The 16539-nt window shown below is 38.0% G+C and overlaps 3 protein-coding genes across 4 annotated transcripts in view; 1 reads left to right on the top strand and 2 right to left on the bottom strand.

Annotated features, from left to right (window-relative positions):
• Nucleotides 1-582: 582 nt before the first annotated feature.
• Nucleotides 583-1457, bottom strand: LOC120777364 (EEF1A lysine methyltransferase 2). Its single transcript, XM_040108632.1, has one exon. It carries the CDS (start codon nucleotides 1297-1299, stop codon nucleotides 646-648), a length of 654 nt encoding a protein of 217 aa, XP_039964566.1. The 5' UTR covers nucleotides 1300-1457; the 3' UTR covers nucleotides 583-645.
• A 636-nt stretch (nucleotides 1458-2093) lies between these two features.
• LOC120776700 (ATP-dependent RNA helicase p62-like) lies at nucleotides 2094-5135 on the top strand. The gene is made up of 3 exons (XM_040107584.1): nucleotides 2094-2495; nucleotides 2893-3668; nucleotides 3760-5135. The coding sequence occupies exons 1-3, from the start codon at nucleotides 2279-2281 to the stop codon at nucleotides 4621-4623; spliced, it is 1857 nt and encodes a 618-aa protein (XP_039963518.1). The 5' UTR covers nucleotides 2094-2278; the 3' UTR covers nucleotides 4624-5135.
• An 89-nt stretch (nucleotides 5136-5224) lies between these two features.
• LOC120776701 overlaps nucleotides 5225-16539 on the bottom strand; it is a 121751-nt gene continuing 110436 nt past the window's right edge. For both annotated transcript variants that reach the window (XM_040107587.1, XM_040107586.1), the window contains 2 exons: nucleotides 7073-7300; nucleotides 5225-5588 (listed from right to left, as the gene is read on the bottom strand). In XM_040107587.1, the coding sequence (XP_039963521.1) occupies nucleotides 5557-5588; nucleotides 7073-7300 (260 nt within the window). In that variant the 3' untranslated portion in view covers nucleotides 5225-5556. The remainder of the gene's footprint in view (nucleotides 5589-7072; nucleotides 7301-16539) is intronic.

Genomic DNA, 16539 nt, shown 5'->3' with positions numbered 1-16539 from the left:
ATACGAACAAACGTCAAATATTGAAGAGGTGTCATGTGACGTCATACACCGTAGAGTTGCTTTCATCACAGAAATTAATATAATTTTTTGTATTTTTAATTATCAAGTGGATTGAGTAAAATTTTTCAATTAAGTATATTAACATTTGTAAATTAAATATCGCAAAAATTCTTAAATTTTTAAACTGAAAAAATTCAAAAATAATTTTAAAAATTTTACATTACCTTAAGATTTTATTGGAAATATTCTAACAAATATATTAAAAAAAGGAATTCCAAGAGTCATGAATGAATAAAGATACACGTTTTATTTAAGGCTAAAATTCTTTTAAATTTATGTACGATAATTGAAGAAAACCGGAATGCTTCATTGTGAAATCAATGCAAACGCAATAATTTTAAGAATTTCAAAATGAAGAGGAATGTCAAATTTTTATGGCGAATTGAAGTTAACACGAATGCGAGGGGCGTTATAAGACGCATCTGAACACAGACTTACATATATGCATGTATGTGCATGTGCATTAACGTTTGTGTGTTTTAATATGTGTAGAATTTTTTTGTAAATAAAGAATTTAAAAACTTTCCACTTTTAATTATTTTTATTATTATGTTAAAATATCGTTATTTAAAAGTATGTGTACATCTACTTTTTTGAAAAGACCATGGAAGTGACAACACTACCGATCTTGCCACCGAATTTGAAAGTAGGTGTAGGAATTGAACATTGCTTAAGGAACTTATTTCCTAAACTAATTAAGAGCTCATCTTCCGTCCAATTGCAAGATGTTAAAATAAATAAGCTGTTCTCATCCATAATACTATAAACTGTATTAAGATATGTGTCACGTTTTTCTTTTGGATTGTCTGGACATAAGCTGATGGCATCATAGGTGCCTTTGTCATGAACGATTCCGAAAGTTCCGAGTTGTCGACAGAGTTCCGTATTCAATAAATCTACAACTTGATAACGAATGTTTAACTCCTGATCTTTGGCTATTTGCTTAGCTAATTCAATAGCGCCTTCCGAGTAGTCCACACCAACTAAATTGGAGAAACCTTCACGAGCTAGCTCTATTAAGAACATACCATTGCCACAGCCCATATCCACAATATTTACATCATTACTCAATGTATCTTGCTTCAATATCCAATTTATGATACGAATTTGAGAATCTTCGTCAAACCAAATTGTACCCACGTCTCCATGATTTTTATAATTAGCAATTTCTTGGTCATAGCTGTTATCCCAGTAGTTCTTGGTACCAAGTTCAGATCCTTCTAGCTCTTCCACAGACATTTTATTAAATTAATTTTTGAGTATGTGATTTTATATACATATGCAAAGTTGTAAGTTAAAGTAACTGCTATTATTTTTACAAAATGCAATGTTTATGCCCGTTCACTATATTTATTTACAAATTTATACACTTGCAATTGTATAATGGCCGGTACCCAATAATGTTATTATTCACAATAGCAGGTTTTTATGATTGCGAATTCGTTCTAGAAGAACAAAATTGCAGAATCATAGTTATTTCTTTCAGATTATTGTTATAACATATATAATACAGTAAAACATAATTATTATTTAAAACTTTTAATATGCACATATTTTTCTTACATAAACTTTTGCTGTCGAGTTGACAGTACTAATCGCTTGAAAATTGTATCTGTTTCGAATACGAAGATCCGACTGTTGCTAATTAAAGATTGTATAAATCTAGACTTAAGGTTTAAATATAGATTTATTCAATGGTTGATAGTTCTTGACCTGATAAAGAACCGGGTCCGTCTCGGTCACTTTGACCCGACTGTCGTAGGAATAGATCGGGATATCGTGGCTTGCAACCCACACATGATTTACTTTAAATTATTACATTACGTTATGTTTTATAACATAAAATTTTACTCATATAAATGCATACATTGAAGTTGTGAAAATTTCACGCAAATAAATACATTTCGCACGTTTAAGCTTGGGAATATATTTTCGCATGTATTGTAGTTTTAGCTTCAGTTTAAGTTAATTATTATTTTTGAATGCATCTACCGCGAATTTTGCTAATATACTTTGTACTTTCCGAACATTTCCCAAAAAATGCCAAAATATTTTCTCTGTGCCGTTTTGGCGATATTTGTGGGCAATTAGGAAAATAATAATAATTAGTTGAAACCCAATAAATATTTCTTCTTACTTGTCAATAAAGGGTGCATAATAAACAAAGAAGTTGTAAAAACTAAGTGCGAACCGTTAAATTGAAGAGTATATAAAGGAAATGCCACAACGCCGGATTGGTAATCGTCGAGAAAATAGCAGAGGAGGTGGTGGTGGAGGAAGTGGCGGTATGCGTGATGGTGGGCGTGGCAGAGGTGGAGGTGGCAGAGGACGCGATGATGGTGTACGTTCCGGACGTGTAGAGAAGCGCTATGATGATCGAAGCCGTCGGGGTGGTGGAGGAGGTAATAGCGGCGGTAACAACAACGACTTTGCCGGTAAATTTATTGTACAACTAATTTATATACTTATGTATCTACATGGTGTACCGCAATTAACACTATAGCGACTAATTGAAATAATGTTTTTTAATGTAATTGGTTATTTATCAAAGATCTGTTATTTTTATTTAAGTTTGGGATAAAAAGTTTTTTATGTTACTTACTGTTCACCCAAAATTATAGTAGATTATTAATTTGATTTCTGTTTTCCCTTTTTTTCTTGAAACAACCAGGTTTTGCTTTTAAAATCAAAAAAAAAAAATAGATCAAAATTTAAAATTTCCGTGAAAAAATAATATAAAAATGCATCGACTATTTAAATTTTTGTAGGCTTAAATATTTCAAAACGTATTATTCTTATGAAATATTCTTCTAATAATCCTTATTTTTTTAGGACTACGCACCATAAACTGGTCAGACGTACGCCTGCCGCCTTTCCAGAAAAACTTCTACCAAGAACATCCAAAAACGCGAAATCGCCTACCACAAGACGTAGAAAGATACCGCGCAGCTCACCAAATAACGGTTCGTGGTCCAGCACCCAATCCAATACAATACTTCGACGAAGCCTGCTTCCCCGATTATTGCCTCAACGAGATCAGACGTCAGCGTTATACAGAGCCAACACCTATACAAGCACAATCATGGCCAATCGCAATGAGCGGATGCAATCTCGTCGGCATCGCTAAGACCGGCTCTGGCAAAACCCTTGCTTTCATTCTTCCCGCTATCGTACATATAAATAATCAACCACCATTGCAACGCGGTGACGGGCCCATTGCACTTGTTTTGGCGCCAACGCGTGAGCTGGCCCAACAGATACAAACTGTAGCAAATGATTTTGGCTCGAGCGTTTACGTGCGCAATACATGCATATTTGGTGGTGCACCAAAGGGTAAACAAGCAAATGATTTGGAACGTGGCGTAGAAATAGTAATTGCCACACCGGGACGACTATTAGATTTCTTAGCAACTGGCGTTACAAATTTGCGACGCTGCACTTACTTAGTTTTGGATGAAGCTGATCGTATGCTTGATATGGGTTTTGAGCCGCAAATACGAAAACTTCTCGGACAAATACGACCTGACAGACAAATTTTAATGTGGAGCGCCACTTGGCCAAAAGAGGTCCGACAACTGGCTGAGGACTTTCTCGGTTCGTATATACAGGTATGCATTTTCCGCTTCACATTGCTGTGGAAAATATATTGAGTTATAATCTACCATCCATTTTGTTTTAATTTCATTTATAACTTTACAGGTCAATATTGGTTCATTAGAGTTATCCGCAAATCACAACATACGTCAATATGTCGACGTTTGCAATGAGCATGATAAGGGCACAAAACTAAAGGATTTACTTTCACACATTTATGACCAGTCACATGCGCCGGGTAAAATTATCATATTCGTCGCAACAAAAAAGAAAGTGGACGAGCTGTCACGCTTTATCAATGGTTTTGGTGTACGTGTCGGTTCAATACATGGCGACAAATCACAAGTTGATCGCGATAATGTGTTGGCCGAATTTCGTAGTGGACGCTCGAATATTTTAGTCGCCACCGATGTAGCGGCGCGTGGTTTAGATGTGGATGGCATCAAATATGTCATCAATTTCGACTTTCCACAATCGTCTGAGGACTATATACATCGAATCGGACGTACTGGGCGTAAACATTCCACAGGTACATCGTATGCATTTTTCACACGCAAGAACGCCAAATGTGCGCGCGCTCTAATCGACATACTGCGCGAAGCTAACCAAAATGTAAATCCCGAATTGGAGTATATAGCACGAAGTTCGGGTACTGGTGGTGGGCGCAGTCGTGGTGGTCGTGGTGGAAATGGCAATAGTGGTGGTGGTAATATGACGTCGAGCAGACGAGGTGGCGGTGTTGGTGGTGGCAATAATAGTGCATTCAGCTCTGGTGGTGGTATGAGCGGACATTCTAGTTCTGGCGGTCCTGGCTACGGGAATGGTTATCGTGGTGCTGCTATGGCTGGCAGTCATAGCGGCAATGGTGGTTATGGTGCCAATAGTGGTACTGGTGCAGGTGGTGGTTACTCGAATGGCAATTTATCTGGCGGCGGTTCGAGGTCGCGTAGCTACAATTCCCGTCATTAAAAACAAACATACTGTGTAAAGACAATTGTGTAAAAATGGAGAGAACTTGTCAACTGCAAGAGTTGGTTTTGTTTAACATATACAAAGCATATACAGGGTATAAAATGAATTCGCATTAATTTCGTTTCGATTTTCGAATTTCGCAACGTTTCTTAAGACAAAGAAGAAGTATGAATTTGGCATGAGCGCGCATGTTGAAAATCCATATCACTTGTGCTTGATGTGCGGTGCAACAATCGATGGCAGCATGTTCATTCGCACCACACCAAGTCATAAGTTTACAACAGCTCAATTGTAAGCTGAAATTATTTTCGAATTTAAACACTTTTGGATGGCAGCAACCGAATTTACTATTTTTTGGCATATTTTCGGCATATCTATTTTACTAATGCATCAAACCCTTGGTATTTACGTTGGGGAAAGAAGATAGAGAAGAAAGAAGAGTTATCGCTTTGTATACAGCAAAAAGGAAAGAAGTGCACATATATAAATATGTACATTTTCGTTTTAAATACTTTACATTTAAACATTTGTAATTGAAATGAATGCATGGAAATAAAGCTACAACAGCAAATACTGAAGCAAAAAAAAAGAAAAAAAATAAAGTTTTATTATTTTTATTTCAAAGAAGTTTGTTTTATTCTAATTTGTTGTGCAATACATGTACAATGTTGTATGTATGTATGTATATATTAAGGTATTTTAATTGTAAAAGACATGCATGTCCCTCCGCTGCGCGTTCTGCTCTACAAATTTAGAACTTAATACTTTATTATATTATGTAAAATGTTTGTATGTATATATGTATTTTAAGTATACACTAGTTCGTGTTTTTAAAAATAAATGTTAGAATTATGATATTTTAATTTAAAACCGCGTGCCCTTGTCCATTTAGCACATTTTTGATAATTTTTTTCTCTCTTATATCTCTTCTCATTGAGCCTGCTGTTGTGTTCGGCGTTGTCCTGCAATGAGAAGGAAAAACATACATGAATATAATGTAATTGAGGTACCATAATAATATATATGTATATATTTAAATTATATGTTTATTCTATTCAAACTGGTTTAGATTGATGAAAGAGCAATGAGATCGATGATTAAGCTAGGTAATATTACGCCTAGGGACATAGTGGCAGTGATATTGCGGTGAAGGCTGCTTTAAGACTCAGCTAAGCTGAGAATAATTAGGGTTTCTTGGAAGGGACGTTCTGAAATCTTCCGCTACCTAATCGAAGCTTAGTTGGAAGACGTGATTGGGAATCTTCAGTCGGTAGCAACTAGAGTAACTTGCAAGTGGAGGTGGCTGCCAAAAAGGTAGCAGTAGTTTTACTGCTCCAAAATTCAGCATCCTTTCGTTAGCGAGTTTAAGTTGCAATACCAGGTTTGAGTATGCTCAAGACTAGTCAGGAGTGTCTGACTTCCCTATAATAATCCTATCAATAGCACTAAGCTACTCTGTTATCCGACATATTTAGGCCTAATCACAGCAGATTCGCCTGATACTACAAAGCCAATGAGTTTCTTAGGAAGGTAAATTTTATACGGTGATACACTTCTGGCCCAAAGTGGAGCGCAAGAGATCCTCTGAATTATTAGCTCTTAGCAAGGTACTACTCGCCATCAATGTAGGTGTTCTGACTGGACACTGTCCAATAGGTTCATACCTACATACCTTGTCGACCTCAAATAGCCAAAGTAGTATAGAAGTAAGGGATTCAACAAATCCCACAACAGCCGGTTTTACTCACCGTAATTGACCCGGATTTTATCCGGAAAAGGGTTGTTATTTCGGAGTTCTAACCCGGTTTAGATCGGCAAGTCTTGTCTTAGGGGGATTCAACTGGGGACGTTCATCGTAACTGTCCAGTTTTTGCCGGATTGGGATTGAAAAATCTCGGTAGTCACATTTTCGGGAAACCGCTTGAAGTGGCTAGGATTGATATTAATCACCTTAAAAAATTTGTAGTAGCAATACAAGTTCTAAGATCCAAGGCCATGATCCAAAACTAGTGTTCTGCTTAAACCCACTCTCAATTGCAACGAGTTAAGAAACTGTAAGTAAGCTGGTATTTTCACTTAATCTCTTTCGGTTGACGTATGTATTTCTCTAGTTCTACGGATTCATACTGATTCTTTGTTCAATTGGCTTTTAGTCGTTTAGCAATTTACTACCGGTAGTCGAATTGTAAAGAACTTAGTACAAATTTTTGGCATTACAAAGGATCTTCTTCGAGATTCTTGGTCCGTTCCAGATTCGTGGACCTGAGTTAAGGAAACAGGGGACAACCGAAAAATCAAACATAACCTAATAAATTAGCAAAGAACAATCTCTGAATACTTGTCGACATAGCGACAGCAGATTTTACAAGACAATACAAAACTTATTCCGTTTCGGTTAGGTACGTCCATTATGTTAATATAAATCTAAATTTTTCTATACATTTACCTTTATCCTTATGTTTACGCTCCTTGTTGGACTTATTAGCCATCTTTGCGCCGCCGACATTACATCTCTTGGTGATTTTGCGCATTGCCTCACAGCTTGAATCTGGATTGGTATCAGTGGTGTCAGTTGCAACAGTTGGATTAGTTGTTATGGCCGATTTCAATTTATCTTGTCTCGTCATTTGACCGTTAGTACATTCCGACCAGGCGCCCTTTTCATAACGGCAAGCTGTTGAAGAATGAAATTGTGAAAGATCGTTAAAATGGAATAAAGAAATAGGTTAAAGGAGTGAAAAATGCTTATTACTCAGGAAACATCAAAAAGGTAGTTCGAGAAAGTAGGTACTATGAAGATAAATAAAGATATGAACGAGTATATCATATCATTCACGAATATTTGGGTATAAGAAAGCTCTGGGCAAAAGGGTGCCGCGCGAGGGCTCTTTTGACCAAAAAAAACCAAGAGTTGATTACTCGGAAGCTTTGTTTGACCATTTGAAGGACAAAATCGCCGAAAAAGCGGCCGCCTTTGAAGGAAAAGAAAGTGGTGTTTCACCAAGACAATTCAACGTCAGTCAGCGAAAACGATGACAAAAATCCATGAATTGGGTTTAGAATTGCCCATTGAATTGAGATCTGTCCCTCAGTAATTATTTGATGTTCTCAGAATTCTAAAGAATGCTGAGAGTGTACACGAGGTCGATTCGGCACCGGTCGTAGCAACTCTGACTGACGTAGGGAACAACATGGCGCATTTTACGTCGAAATCTTAAACAGTAAGTGTACAAAATACAGCTTGTGCAAGAACTGTAGCCATCCGACCTTCCCAAGCGACATCGCTTCACTCTTTGGGCTCTTGAAGAGTTCCAAGAAAATGCGACGTTTTCGAGCCAAATTTGGTTCAGCGTTGGGGCCCATTTCTGGCTCAATGCGTATGTAAACAAGCAAAATTGCCGCATTTGGGACGAAGAGCAAAACTTAAGAGATTCAAGAGCTGTCATTTCATCAAGAAAAAGCAACAGTGTGGTGTGGTTTGTGGGCCGGTGGAATCATCGGTCAATAGTTTTTCAAAAATGATGCTGGTGAGAACGTCACCATCAATGGTGACCGTTAACGCGCCATGATAAGCGATTATTTGATGCCTGAAATTGAAGCTTGTGATCTCGGGGACATTTGGTTTTGACAAGACGGCGCCACTCCACACATCGCATCAATCAATGGATTTTGTGAGTACTTCAGTGAGCAGATAGTTTCACGTTTTGCTCGGTCGATTGGCCACCAAGATCGTGCGATATCATACGTTAGACTTTTTTCTGTGGGGATATGTAAAGTCTAAAGTCTATGCGGACAATCCTGTTTCGATTCAGGCCTTTGACCAAAACATCAAGCGTGTCAATCGCCTCGAAATGAATCACCCTTTACAAAAATGGTATTGAAAAGTTGGAGGGTCGCTATAAACAATGTATCATCCTTGAATAAACAGAACGAATTATGTAAAAAAAAATGTGTTTTACTTTGGTAGTCCGGGGACTTTTTAATTGACTTCTTATCTTGTCAAGTAAAAAATTGATTCATACAACGACTTTTTTACGTCGTTTATATGTATGTACATACTTATATAATTAAATAGTTATAACAACAAAATAATGCTCGATCAGACGCTGGCTTTATACTCCCCAACATCCGCTTTAAAGTAAACTTTTCATTCTCAGAATGCTCACAATGCACAGAAACTAACGGAAATGCGCCATATTTTTATACATTTGAAGGGAAAATAAACTGTGCGCTGCTGCAGTTCCACAACCTGCCGCACCATTCCACAAAACGCGAATATGAAGAGCAAAAATTTGGTTTTCTTAAGCTTCCGCTGCGTCAAGCGTCTACTGCAATTGCATAAAATGCGAGAATGCCTTTGTGCAAAGCAGAAAAAAATTCTAAAAAAAAGAGTAAATGAAATACAATTTTACAATTTTAATTGGGGGTAGCCACAAAAAGTGAAAGTCGCATAAACACACACTCACACACATACATATGGCACACATACAACAAACTTTTGTCACCGTTAATATGCAGTGCAGCGTTCTTTACATACAAATTTATATACACACACATACATGCATTCAGACTTTAAGCGTATAAGTGTGTCACCGTGCGCGGTAAAGTGAGCAAAAGCTGTAAAGTGGCAAGTGCAGTGAGGCATTGAGCTACTGCGGTTCCACATACAACTATTGAGGCTATGCGCTGCCATGGCTGCTCCTAACCGTTAGCATAGTCAATTTAATTAGAGCAAGCGCGCGTGCAGACAAACATATTCACACACACACCGATGCATATTCATAGAAATATTAAATGCGTGGAGAAAGAGCTGCAACAAATGCACACTGCAACTGAAACTAGTCGAACTGGTTACATAAATAGCCACTTTGGAACTACATCGCTTTTGAAATGACCGCGGAGTCCTCGGTTATGCTCCCTGTCAGTGTAACGAGTCGTTGGCACAGTTCTGGGTTTTATCAGCGCGAAAATTAATTTTTTAAGGCCTTTTCAGCTCGGTGTAATATAACATAACCTCAAAAAACGATTGGAGAAATTTTGTTGTAGCGTCCGTGGAAACAAATTAACATTTTATACTTAAAACTTAGTGTTTAAACGGATTAGTATAGTCTTTCTATTCTTCTTCTTTACTGGCGTAGAAACCGCTTACGTGGTTAGAGTCGAGTTAACAATAGTGCGCCAGTCGTTTCTTCTTCAATTGGAGATTCCGGGTCCTTCTCCACCTGGTCTTTCCAATGGACTAGAGGTCTTCCACTGCTTCCCGCGGTGAATACTGTATCGAATATTTTCAGAGCTGCAGTGTTTTCGTCCATGCGGACGACTTGATCTAGTCAGCGTTGGTTTTAATTCGGGAAGGGAATAATGAGTGACTTATAGAGTTTTGTTTTTGTTCGTCGAGAGAGGACTTTACTTCTCAGTCGCCTACCTAGTCCGAAGTAGCCCCTGTTGGCAAGAGTTATTCTGCGTTGGATTTCGAGGCTGACGTTGTTGTTGGTATTAATGATGGCTCTAAGGTAGACGAAAATATCTACGATTTCGAAGTTATGGCTGTCAACAGTGACGTGGGATCCTAGTCGTGAATGCGACGACTATTTGTTTGATGACAAAAGATATTTCGTTTTGTCCTCGTTCACCACCAGACCCATTTGCTTCGCTACCTTATCCATTCTAGGGAAGGCAGAACTAATGTTAAGGCCAATGATATCAATATTTCTTTCTTTCTGCCTTCTACCTTCTCTGTTTAATTCTGCAGCTCGAATTATCTTCTCCAAGAGTAGAGTAAAGAAGTCACACAAAAGGGAGTCGCCTTGTCTGAAATCTCGTTTGGTATCAAAAGGCTTGGGAGGTCTTCTTCGATTCTAACGGAGATTTTGGTATTGCTGATTGTCAGTTTACACAGCTGTATTAGTATTAGTTTGCGGGGATACCAAATTGAGACATCGTGACATAAAGGCAGCTCCTTTTCGTGCTGTCAAAAACAGCTTTGAAATCGACGAGAAGGCGGTCCGTGTCGATTCTCTTTTCACGGTTTTTTTCCAAGATTTGGCGCATTGTGAATATCTGGTCAGTAAGGTCCAATCAGTTTGTTGACGGTGGGCTTTAATCTTTCACACAATACGCTCGATAGAACCTTATATGCTATGTTGAATTGGGCACAGCGCACTTAAATTCTAGACGTTAGACATGCTTTCGTCCGGCCATATTCTACAAAGAAGCTGATGCTTGCTCCTTATCAGTTCTTCACCGTCGTGTTTGAAATGCTCGGACGCCAATCCATCGGTCACCGCCGCTTTGTTGTTCTTCAGGCGGGTAATTGCTATTAGGACTTTTTCATGGTCGAGCAATGGACCGTCTCCGGTTCGCCATCTCCTCATGTTATGCCTTCATTGACATTTATTAGACTGAAGAAGTGTTCCCTCTACAATTTTAGAATGCTCTGGGCATTGGTTACTAGATCAACTTTGGGGGTTCTACAAGAGTATGCTCCGGTCTTGAAACCTTCCGTTAGTCGCCGCATCTTTTTGCAGAAATTTCGAGCATTTCCCCTGTCGGCCAGCTTTCCAAACTCTTCATACTCTCGCCTTAGTATAGTGTTTTAAAAAATGGTTCTAACTTTGACAATTTATGCTGGGAGTAAGGAAAAATTAATAAATCGAGACTCTCTCTCTTAGGCTTTATGAAACATATACATATTTGAGTATACAATAAATTTTTTTATTTCATATTTTGTTACAAATTGACGATATAATCCTCGCAATCACCTTCTTCAATAGGATGTCTACTGGCGTCGGCCAAAAGTTTGATCTTGATCGGTGTAGCTGTAGCTGTATGTTAAAGTGCTCCGTTGTGGGCGATTCCAACAACTAAGACATCTGAAAAACTGGGGATCTACATATTTCGCGTATATACAGACAGTCAGACAGACAGATTGATGACATGACTAATCATTTCAGCTAGTCAAGTTGATCACTTATATAATTATACTTGCACTTATAAACTCTATAGAGTTTCCGTCGTTTTCTTCTGGGTATTACAAATTGCGCGAGACCCTGTTGGGGGTTAACGTGAAACTGCAGTAGGTTTGACAGACACATTTTTACCTTAAGACAGATTTTTATTTCGATTTTTCTAAAATCAAAGTTTTTACGCCAAAATGGCTCAAAGCCCAACTAGTCCGGCACTACTTCATTCTCCACCGGCATATATACCTGCACAAATGCAACGGAATAAATACGCATAAGTCAAATGCAACCCTGCGTGCATGCAGTAGAAGCTGCGCACAGCACAAAGCATAATTAAAATTCAAGAGAGTGAAAACGCACAAAACAGTCGCTGGAAATCCTGCAAAAAAGGACTTTAAACTGTTTGGCAGCCAACATTCAGCAATCAGCGGTCTCTGACAGTCGGCTTAAAAATGTCAACTGCAATCACATTACATTTATGCGCACACACTAACATAAATACATGCATACGCACACATATATAAAAACGCTTCGTGATTGTGCAGTTTTTTACATTCATGCGTGCCACTCAAGCGCATTTTAATATTTTAATTAGAATTTTCAAATATAAAGCGGGCATAAATATTTGCGCACCCCCATGGCGTATGAGTGACTTTTTTCAGTGTGCTTACCCCAAACATATTACGAAGCAATAAAGGGCATGTGAAAGGCCATTTGCAATAGCCGAAATTGAAATTATTCATAAAGAAATGTATTAATTTTTTTCAAATTCATAGTTGCATTAAAATCGCAAACGTCAACTCTCATAGCAGGCGTGTATTTCATTGCGCTGTTTGTTACTCATACGCCCCCAAAAACCCTGCCTTCAGTGGCTCAGCGGTGCAACTCTAATGCGATTAGTACTTTCAAAAGTTAATAATATTTAAAAAAATGTGTATGCATATAAGCTTTTGGTGTATGGACGGTCTCCTTTGCTTATTATTTGATTTTTTTTTTTATAAGTGAGTTGAATAACGAAGAAGTTTGGAAAACTGTTAACGAATTTTATTAAAAAATGCTATTTTTTTAAATTTGGAAATGAAGCTTATATACAATATGTAATGCATCTTTAGTGTGCTATAAACACTTGAAAAAGTGGATAAATAGTTAAAGAAGAGAGAGAAGGAATTTAAAATAACTGTAGGTGCAATTGTTTATCCTTACGTTATACCTGTACACCTCAACGCAATTTTTTGTTAATTTTTTTTATCGTATTTCATTTAATAAATAACTAAAAAGAATGTAAAAAATCTGTAATTCATTTTGAAAAATATTGGATTCTTCGATCTCTAAGAGGAAAAAAATGTGTCGGGCGGTGAAAAAGATTTATCTAATTAAATTTATCAAAATTCTATATACCAAATAAATTTATTATTACAGTCAAAATGTTAAGTTTTATCAATATGGCAGAAACAGTACATTTTACAGCGTAGATGTACTAGATCTACTTTTGGTAACAATCTCAACAACTACGCGATCGATACACGGTGTGAAAATGTGCGACAAATGTGTGGTTGCATCCTACAAGTTGTTTTCCAAAGTAAACAGGACCTTTTGAATCTAGCGCCACCTATATATCGACTGGTGCGTTAGAATCTGCTATCTTTATCGATGGTCCAATGAAAATTTCATGACTTTCATTTATTGGAAGTGAAATTATTGCTTTTTAAGTGACAGTATGTTTGTGTCATCGGTGCGAAAATGAGCTTCGAACAAAAAGCCAACATAAAAGTTTGTTTTAAAATTGCCAATCAAAATCCGTGATCACCGGAAATTCCATCGAAACTGTGCGTGAATTCATCAAAAATCAGCCGAAATCATCATTGAAATGGAATTGAACATCTCCAAAACATCGATTTATCGCATTTTGACCAAACATTTGGGCTTACGAAAGGTGTGTGCACGGTTTGTTCCGCACAAATTGACTGACGACCGAAAATTGCTCAGAATCCAACATTCGAAGGTCACCGTTAAAGAGGTCAAAAATGACAAAAACTTCCTTTACAATATTGGTACCCAAAAAATCCCGCATGGAGAAGTCAAAAGAGAAAACAATGCTGATTTGTTTTTATGATTCCAAGGGTATTGTCCACAAAGAATTTGATCTACCCGGCGATCTACGTTAATGCGGTATTCTACCTTGCAGTTTTGAAGCGTTTGGTGCGCCGTATTCGACGTGTTCGGCCCGAATATCGCGAATATGAAAGTTGGCGTTCGTTGCACGATAATGCGCCGTCTCATCGATCGACGCTTGTGACCGATTATTTGATCAAAAATAACATTTTAACTATTAACTACTCCCCGTATTAACCTGATATGGCACCGTGCGACTTCTTCCTTTTCGGAAAAATGCATTTGCCCATGAAAGGAAAGCGTTATGCAGACGTAGAGGCCATTCAAAAGGCTTGCACCGGCATACTGGCGGCCATACCGGCCAGCGAACTAAAACACTCGTTCGACATGCTTTTGGACCGTGTAAAAAGCTGTATAGAAGCAGAAGGAGACTATTTTGAATAAAATAAATTGATTTTGCCGAAAAAAAACTATTTGTTCTGCTTTTTTTAAGTCCTGTTTACTTTGGAACGCACCTTGTATATACTTTCAATGCATCGAAATTATGATTTTCATCTGATTTTTTTTACTTTAGTATATGTAAAACAAGCACTTACAAAGATATCGGTATAAAATGCCATCTCATAACCGAAAATTGTTCAAATTGCACAATAACTTTTCAAGCCCCCATATACCGAATATGTGGACTTCAGTGTCAATGTCTGATTATACTGAAATTATCAATCAATGTGTGGGATATATATTATTGAGATTAGTAGATAACATTTTTCTGATAAAAATGTGTTAAACTTTTTCGTGCCTGAATTGGTGTATGTTGATGTGGATGACCTTCGGTTCCAACAAAACAACCACCATACAATCAATTGGATCCACCCAAACTTCGCACTTCAAGTAATTACTCCCAGCAAACCCAGTAAAAATATACTAGAGTCAAATGACTGGTTTATCAATTTCCACTATTGACCATTCACTTCAAAAATAAAAAAACGTTCAACTTAACAAAAATCAACTTCCTATATACATATAAAAATGCAGTTACGTGCTTGCTCCAATGGAAAGTGTTGCAAAAACACTGGAAAAGGTCTCTCTTGCCATGCATTGTGACACGTAGAAAAAATCAGTGTCGTAAAAGCTCTGCCTGAAGACGTGCCACCATTAATAAATTGCAACAAAAGTGGCACGCAACACACCGAAACACTCAAGTGCATGCAATATTCACCTAAACGGTATATATGTATGTACATATGTACATATGTATGGTGCTAGGACTTTGCCGCAAGCTAGTTGGAGCGATAGTGAAGTGTGAAATTCATTTCTGACACTGTTATTTCTTCTGGTCTAAGCATGTAGGCATTTTTTTAGTGTGTAACTTTTGCCAGCAACAATGGCTGTGTTTTGTGTGCGTCTTTTAAGCTTTGGCCAAGCGTATCCTATTTTGCATTTTTTCCATATATTTGACTTCCGAGTAAGTGTTTGTTCTTTACTTCATTTGATTTTTCATTCTTTTGACATTTCAACAACAACTACAAAAGTGTCTTATTGCAATAGAACGATTTATTTGATTTTGGGGGAAAAAAATGTTGTTGTTATAATAAAAACTGAAAGTTCTTGGCTAATGTTTTCTTTTAATCTTAAGTTGAAGATAGGTTAGGTTCAACTGGTAGGCCAAGAAGCCATGTAGGCTGATACAAAGACATAATCCGGACGTGCCAATTAACGACTGGAGACTGTTAAGCGTGGAGAAATCGATCAACGAAGATGGACGCCAAAGCTACATCCTCCAGATCAATAAGGTGGCAGAGGATATTCTGTACGCGAGGTTCGAACAGATGACGTGGGCGTGGAAAGTGTGTTTCTTCGTCTCAAGAAATGCCATTCCGCTGAAGGCAATAAAAACACGTTAGTGATAGGTGAAGTAGAAAAGGATCTCGGCATCTCGGGATCTACTTCACTTATCCTACTGGAGGTGGAGGTGGAGAAAGGACATAGTCAGCAGTCTGATGGTCCAAAACCAAGAGCTGAGGATACTCTAAGTAAACCTCCACAAGAGGTTCAATTTTAGAAAACGGCGGCTACGACATGGCTTTAGTTCAAGAACCATGGATTGCATCGGTTAATGTGGTCGCTAGGCTGAAGTCACAAAACTACACCCGAGTGTAATTAACAATGTAAGATCAGTCATATTGGTTAAAGCCAAGGATAGGTAAGAGAAATTACTATCGAAGTTTATACCGAACCTCTGATTTAGCTTCTACTGCTTCATTTGATAATGCAAGCACCAAGTCGGCACGATAAGCCTACTTAAGAACTTAGCCCACAAAGCAGGATAATATGGTCTCTTTTTAGCTCGACATACTTCAACCAATGGTGCTCAAACTTCTTTAATCTATCTGAAAATACTTTTTTGGAGGTCTGCCATAAATAGCCGGGTACAATAATTCGGCATAGTAAAGACCTGTGATCATTTTCTTCCTCCACAAATAGTCGCAAAAAATGGTGGGCATCTCTTTTTCGGAGCTGGTTCGCCAGGCCATATTGATAGTTCGTGCGGCGTGTTCCTGTGAGCGGTGCAAACTGAAAATGCATCGTTCGTTAGAGCAGAGCTCCGCGATTAAATTCTGTGTGAAACTCGTAAATCTCCGACAGAGACGTTTGATATGATCAGATATCGCTTTAGCAAGAAGTGGTGTGTTTCGGTGGCACCAGGCTTTTTAGGACGGCCGGCGTCTCTTCGCCCTAAAAAGGGAAGAATGCGCAAATCCAAAGTGAAAACGATGCTCATTGTCGTTTTTGACGCCAAAGGCATCGTCCACCATGAATTTGTTCCCCTTGGACAATC

Source organism: Bactrocera tryoni, chromosome 5, assembly GCF_016617805.1.
Source record: "Bactrocera tryoni isolate S06 chromosome 5, CSIRO_BtryS06_freeze2, whole genome shotgun sequence".
NCBI classification, from domain to species: Eukaryota; Metazoa; Arthropoda; class Insecta; order Diptera; family Tephritidae; genus Bactrocera; species Bactrocera tryoni.
The sequence above is the reverse complement of the archived record's forward strand: the minus strand, read 5'-3'. Positions and strand labels throughout refer to the sequence as shown.